Source organism: Octopus sinensis, linkage group LG17, assembly GCF_006345805.1.
Source record: "Octopus sinensis linkage group LG17, ASM634580v1, whole genome shotgun sequence".
Taxonomy (NCBI): domain Eukaryota; kingdom Metazoa; phylum Mollusca; class Cephalopoda; order Octopoda; family Octopodidae; genus Octopus; species Octopus sinensis.
The window spans coordinates 24,536,431-24,543,930 of NC_043013.1; the positions used below are offsets into that span (position 1 = coordinate 24,536,431).

The 7,500-nt window shown below is 35.8% G+C and overlaps 1 protein-coding gene across 2 annotated transcripts in view; it reads right to left on the reverse strand.

The window, feature by feature from the left end:
- Window positions 1-7,500, reverse strand: part of LOC115220867 (neuronal acetylcholine receptor subunit alpha-10) — an 83,584-nt gene that overhangs the window by 1,233 nt on the left and 74,851 nt on the right. For both annotated transcript variants that reach the window (XM_029791045.2, XM_036510447.1), the window contains exons 6-7: window positions 6,293-6,837; window positions 1,677-1,870 (exon numbers count right to left, since the gene is read on the reverse strand). In XM_029791045.2, the coding sequence (XP_029646905.1) occupies window positions 1,677-1,870; window positions 6,293-6,837 (739 nt within the window). The remainder of the gene's footprint in view (window positions 1-1,676; window positions 1,871-6,292; window positions 6,838-7,500) is intronic.

Here is a 7,500-nt window from a genome sequence, read left to right on the forward strand (position 1 = left end):
TCACTTCGAATAAAGTGTGCAAGAAACAGAAAATGTTTTTATTTGTCGAGCATGAAATAATCAGCAATTGTAAAATAATTAAGGGAATGGCCATGGGAAATTAAAAAAATTATTTCTAGATTATATACCCAGAATATAACTTCATATTTGCTTGTGCTATCTCTAGAGCACAAGGTCATATAACTCAGTAAACTCGGTCTTGAGGAATTTTGCTTCACAAAAACAATATCAGAAAGGGTAAGATGGATTTTCATGTTATTTTCAATATTGTTAAGATTTCTGTTGCAAATTACTTTTAAAATATTCGCTGTATACCGTACAAAAGACCCCAGCATTTGGGTAACTAAAATTTCTTACTTTTTTTAATAAAAAAAAAGCAATATGTAAAGGAACAATCATACATGTAATCATGTGTGCGAACAAATCTGTAAAGGTGAAGGAAAAAGTATATCAGACTTAAGCTATGTACGTGGCTCTATTTAGCTTGTATTGTCGAGACTGTGGTTCCGAATGGTTTTCGTCAAAAAGTTTTAGAAAGTAGTAAAACTATATTTTTGGAGTCTTCCGATGTATTTATGTAGGCAGCTGCATAGACATTATTTCGGCCGATAGTTACTTTAGAAACATACTTAGACTAACCGTGTGAGTTTTGGGTCCGAATAATTTGTAGATTAGACTTTTAATCCAAAGTCTATGTCATTAGACTTTCTGTCTTAACACTTTGAGCAATTTTTATCCTTCGAGTTATCGGTGATATAAAAGTTGTCGGTACATCTATTTTAGTCCCGACCTGTAAATTCTTCATTCAATATGAGTGATTTAAATATAAGGGACCCACTTGTATACCTTGTTCTCTAATTATTTAAACACGATTCAGTTTCCGCTACAACACAACCTAAAGTGCATCCACTGCATGAGAATTCTTCGTTTCACATAGGTGTAACCCTGTGTAAACCAGCCAATACAAGTTTTTCACTGAAAAGCCTCATATTCATTTTCTCAAAGCCAGTGAATGAAGTCAGTATTTCAGTACAAGATTAGCAATTGACAGAAACATAAAAGGAGAATATATCGCTATTGCCGATGAGCGTCTGCTTCAGTCCTTCATCAACAATGACTTTTATCGAGCAGCTGAAAACAGGAGAAACGGATCGAATGTTTCAACCAATACAAATTACATCCACCATGTTCTTCATCGAAGCTTCAATAAATTCGGATCAAGTTTACCATCTGCAAGCTGAAGAGGCACCAATTACTTCTTTGCTATAAATCAGATAAATACAAACGTCTATGACTATGGTGCATCGTGGACATGCAAGAGCTGAAGAAAAGTCACCTAGAAACTTCAGGAGAGAAAGAGAGAGAGAGAGACTAGGGTGTGATTTGAGGGAAATTTAGATTATATTTCAAGCACATAGAAAAACTATGTAGGGTCCTATGATTTTTACTCTCTCATCTGATGGAAACAGCAGATCAATACAAATTTGTAAAAATTTGGAATGAACTTATATTTATTAGTACAGTGAAACTAAATTCTTTAAGAAAGAAGCGCTGTTTTGTTGAGGGCAACTTCTGTGTAGGAGAAATGCAAAGAATAAATAATAGAAAAGTAGACATGCATATAAGTACAATAATAACCATTTTCATGCACTTGTTAAGAAGAGTTTTACACTTACAAGTGTGATAACTTTAGCAAGGTGTTCTATGTCATGTTTCATTTTTAGGGGACTAGAGGCAAACTCCAAAATCAGTTTCCTAAGCCATTTTGGGGCTCGTCTAGTTTTCATTCCTCGATTATACAGATTAATGACCATGACTGCCATTATAACTGATACAGAGGTCATAGTCATGACAAGACACAGATATATACCTGCAATAATCAAAGAAACACGAGTTAATCTAAAGATCATCAAATAAACTTCCAGATTCATCTTTTCCTATTTTTTTCCCGATATGTTTGTCTTCAGAATTACTGAACAAAATACTTCATGCTGCAGCTCTTTGGAATGATAAACAGTAAGATGTATAATGCCTTTGATATTTTTTATTATCTTAATGGTCTCAGTCTTTCGACTGCCGCTGCGACGGGGACATCGTCTTCCAGAAATTTAACAATCCGATACTAATTTCATTGACTTCTATTTATTGATAATCTTTTGGCAACACATACATACATACACACATATACGTACATATATATATATATATATATATATATATATATATATATATATATATATATATATATATATATGTATATATATATATAATATATATATATATATATATATGTGTGTGTGTGTGTGTGTGTGTGTGTGTGTGTGTGTGTGTGTGTGTGTGTGTGTGTATGTGTGCGTGTATATATATATATATATATAAATATTCCATAATATTATCCATAGTGCACCTCTGTTCACCGTATGAAAGGCCTTTGTCAGATCAACAAAGATCTGACACAGAGAAACCCGCTGCTCAATACATTTCTCTTGAATCTGCCTTGCTGAGAGGATCATATCAATCATCTCTCTGCCAGATCTAAAGCCACTTTGTGACTCAGGGATTACTGTTGGACAAATGTCCTCCATCAACCTGTTCAACAATAATCCAACAAGAACTTTCGCACAGACTCCAGCAGAGTGATACCGAGGTAGTGAACGCAGATTCCTTTATCGCCCTTCCCTTCAAACAGGGTCACCAAAAGACCATCTATCCAATCTTGTGGTATAGGAGTTCCATCCTAGCACACTGTGATGGGGTGAAGTATTGTTTGTATTATATCCTTAATACCAACCTTAAACAATTCCACAGGAATTCCATCTGATCCAGGTGCCTTACCTTTGTTTAACTTGTTAATAACCATTTTAACCTCATAATTTAGTAATCGATCAATTTTGAAATTTACAATACATTGGGTGATGCCATCTAGTACATACATACATACATACATACATACATACATACATACATACATACATACATACATACATACATACATACATACGTACATACATACATACATATTGTGTAAGATATAAGTTAGAGGTTATGCTTAGTTGTTGCCTGCCACGTTCTTCAATTTTTTGTTTTGATTTTTTATATATACATATAGCGGCGTATGTACACTTTTGGTCTCCTATATATATATCAAATGGGGTGATTATAATCAAAATAAGCAACAAGGATATCCAAAAGTAGTGTAGTACAATCATTTAATTAAATGAAGTAGCATGAAACGATTGTACTACACTACCTTTGGATATCCTTGTTGCTTATTTTGAGTGTATATATATATATATATATATATATATATATATATATATATATATATATATATATATATATAGTTACGAAAAGAAAATATAAAATACACGTGGAAATGTAAGGGTAAAATATGAAAAATCAACGAAAACGTACATTGCAAATATAAATGGCTATTTATGACAGGTAACGACAAATATATACATTTAGAATGACTGAGGTAGTAATACGAGTCATAAATGTCATTATTATGAGATGATTATAAGATGATAATAAAGTAAGAGAACAAAACAGACCATGGTTTACGCAAATGAATAGCTTTGCGTAAACCATGGTCCGTTTTGTTCTCTTACTTTATTATCATCTTATAATCATCTCATAATAATGACTTTTATGACTCGTATTACTGCCTCAGTCATTGTAAATGTATATATTTGTCGTTACCTGTCATAAATAGCCTTTTTTTATTTGCAATGTGCATTTTCGTTGATTTTTCATATTTTACCCCTATATATATATATATATATATATATATATATATATATATAATATATATATATATATATATATATGGAAGCACTCCGTCGGTTACGACGACGAGGGTTCCGGTTGATCCGAATCAACGGAACAGCCTGCTCGTGAAATTAACGTGTAAGTGGCTGAGCACTCCACAGACACGTGCACCCTTAACGTAGTTCTCGGGGATATTCAGCGTGACACAGAGAGTGACAAGGCCGGCCCTTTGAAATACAGGTACAACAGAAACAGGAAGTAAGAGCGAGAGAAAGTTGTGGTGAAAGAGTACAGCATGGATCACCACCATCCCCTGCCGGAGCCTCGTGGAGCTTTAGGTGTTTTCGCTCAATAAACACTCACAACGCCCGGTCTGGGAATCGAAACCGTGATCCTACGACCGCGAGTCCGCTGCCCTAACCACTGGGCCATTGCGCCTCCACATATATATATACTTTTATTCTGTTATTCTTTTATGCTTTTAATTGCTTCAGTCATATCACTACAGCCATGCTGGAGCACCACCTTTAATCAAACAAATCCACCCCACTACTTATTCTTTGTAAGCCTAGTACTTATTCTACATTATCTTTTGCTGAACCGCTAAGTTACACACCAACATCGGTTGTCAAGCGATGGTGGGGGGACAAACACAGGCATACAAACATATACATATATATGCTCGTAACACTGTAAACTGTTCCACTCCTGTGCAACACACTTGATCAAATAAGCCAGACAACAGATATAGGTATCAGGATGTCCTCTGATTCAATCCAATTTTCGGTTTGCATGTTTCAACCAAGATCGCTGGAAAATTTTTGCCGCTTTGGACAAATATTTTCCTAAATCTCATCGACATCATGCTACTTTTAATCGGCACACCGTGAAGGTATCCTATGCAAATTCTGCTAATTTAGAGCACCTTATGCACCGCACAAACAATAGTAAAATGTGACAACAGTTCAATAACCCATCTATTGAATCTAGCAAACATACGCATCTAAATACCAACAAAGGAGATGTAAACCGCAATGAAAGGGACCAATTACGGCCAAATTGAAATATGATGCTTATGATATAGCTAACATGGTAACAACGTTGAACTGCCATATATACCAATAAATATGATGTGCTCATGCAGAGAAAAATCAAAATGCCCATTGATGAACCTCTATATGAGTAAAAATCTTGTATATAAATGTACCGTGCACACAAGGGGGTGGCCGTATGCTTACATTGGGCAGACAGCTGATTCATTTAAGACTATATCGCCAGCTTCAAGGGAATCAATAAGAGACATTCAACATCTTTGGCTGATTTTGTATGGTGACTGAAGGAAGGTAAAATTTAGTACAACATAACTTGGCCCATTGTAAGGCACGTAAAACCATACAATATCATTTCCAGAAGATGCCGACTCTGCTCCGAGGAATCCCTCTCTACTCTGTGGACCGTTAAGAAGATCATTAATAAAATGACTGAAAGACTCTCAAGATGCCTACACTCATATAAATGTACTTTCGCACAACACAGTGAGAATGAATTTGAATGAGTGTTAACATAATTTACTGAAGGCATGGATAAATTAAGTTTAACTTTAACCTATCCATTTTTATAAATACCAAATAGCTATTTAACTCGCTTTGTGATCGTGAGTGCACCAAACCACATGTGTGCGTATGCTCACATTTTCGTGGATTCTTGTATGAGCGAGTGTGCACACGCCATGCAACTTGCGCGAGGGCGTTTATACATCCATATCTGTTAACGGATATTTTTTCTCGCTATATTATGCGTTCGTTACTTATTTGCATCTGTGATTTTGATATTCTATATAAATGAAGATATTTTCTTCGTTCTGTTGCTTTTCTATCTACGAAATAAAAAGGTTCATCGCGGAACTGTTATCTGAACTAGTTTTATTTATTTGCCACCCGATGAGACACATCTACACCACGGGATGCTCCTGAACAGGTTGTTAAGTGTCCCACCCGTGAGGGATCATTACTAGATGTGTCAAAACAATTGTCGTGATTGATTTATAAAAGTTCTCGTACGTTCAATCTTCTGTTCTACATTTACCATATATATATACGACAGGCTTCCTTCAGTTTCCGTCTACCAAATCCACTCACAAGGCTTTGGTCAGCCTGAGGCTATAGTAGCAGACAACCACGTGGTTGGGAAGCAAGCTTCTTACCACACAACCACGCCTGCGCCTAAAATAGCAGTGGTGGTCACACCTAACCAAAAAGATACCACTCCGTCATATATTCATGTATAGTAGAGGAGCCCTAATTATTTCTTAGACGGATGAGCATCTACTTAGACTTCCTTCGATATTTTATAGAAATGAAAATCAGAAAAAAAATATCAACGTTCAAAATATTTTTTTTCTTATCAAATTCTATCGGAAGGGTGTAATGCAAAACATATCGTTAGAGTTAAATTCTACAAACAATTTTTATAGCTCCTTCAATTGTCTTCAAAATATATTTGGGAAAAAGTGTATACTTACCAATAAGCGGAACAGACTCGGATGTTGCTGGAACTTGTTCAGCAATAAGAAGCATGAACATCGAAAAAGCTAAAAATACTGAGAGACCAAGGGTGATCTTTTCCCCTGACGTTGGTGGAAGCCAAAATGTTAGCAGCGTCAATGCCGATAACATCACACAGGGAATTATAATATTAAATATATAGTAGAAAGTTCGGCGACGAATGTATAGAGTGTATGTCATATCTGGGTGAGGATCAGGACAGCAGGAGTGGGTGCGTATGTTCTTGTCCAGTCTGATGTCCAGTAAATCCCATTCACTGTTATTGACGTAAGTGGTCAAATCGACCGGGTTACCCTCCATCATTGTTATATAATCGATCCATAAACCGCTGTAAATCCAGGAACCGAATCGTAAAATGCATTGTTGGTCATCAAACGGAAAATATGTAATATCAACTTTACAGGAACTTTTTAATTTGACCGGTACTGGCCAGAGAACACTGCCATTATAGTTGACCAACACATATGTGCCTTGCATAAAGCCGGTTGAGCCATCATCTGCACTAATTACAAGAAAACATAATAACAATTAATAAGATCAACATTTCATACTGTATATATTTACAATATTTGTATCAACGCTTCTACACGTTTGATATCCGATCCCAATCGGGTATCTTTTCTCTGAGTCATTAAATTTAAAATGGTGAAAGTGAGTTGTTTAGTGGTTAGGGTACTCGGATCCTGATCGTAAGGTAGTGAGTTCGATTCCTGACGGTGCATTGTGACCTTGAGCAAGACACTTTATTTTACGTTGCTCCAGTTCACTCAGCTGGCAAAAATGAGTGGTACCTGTAATTCAAAGCGTCATCTTTGTCACATTTTGTGTCACATTGAATCTCCATGAGAACAACTTGCACGATAATTTCATGAACAAGTTCTTGCATTGATTGCATCTACAGGAACCCCTGCTACCTTAACCGACGGAATGCTATTTTAAAATTTAAAATAGATGCACTTATTTTTCGACTGGATTTTCCCATTCACAATGGCACTGATATGGTGGTGGGTAGTAATAGTAGTAGTAGTAGTAGTAGTAGTAGTAGTAATGATGACAGTGGCGATGGCGAAAGCGGCGGAGGTACTGGTTTTTTTTTTTATCCATTATGTAATAAAAGTCAATTAAATGCTTTAACAGGGGAGGTAACTCGAAAATCTAGTCTAAA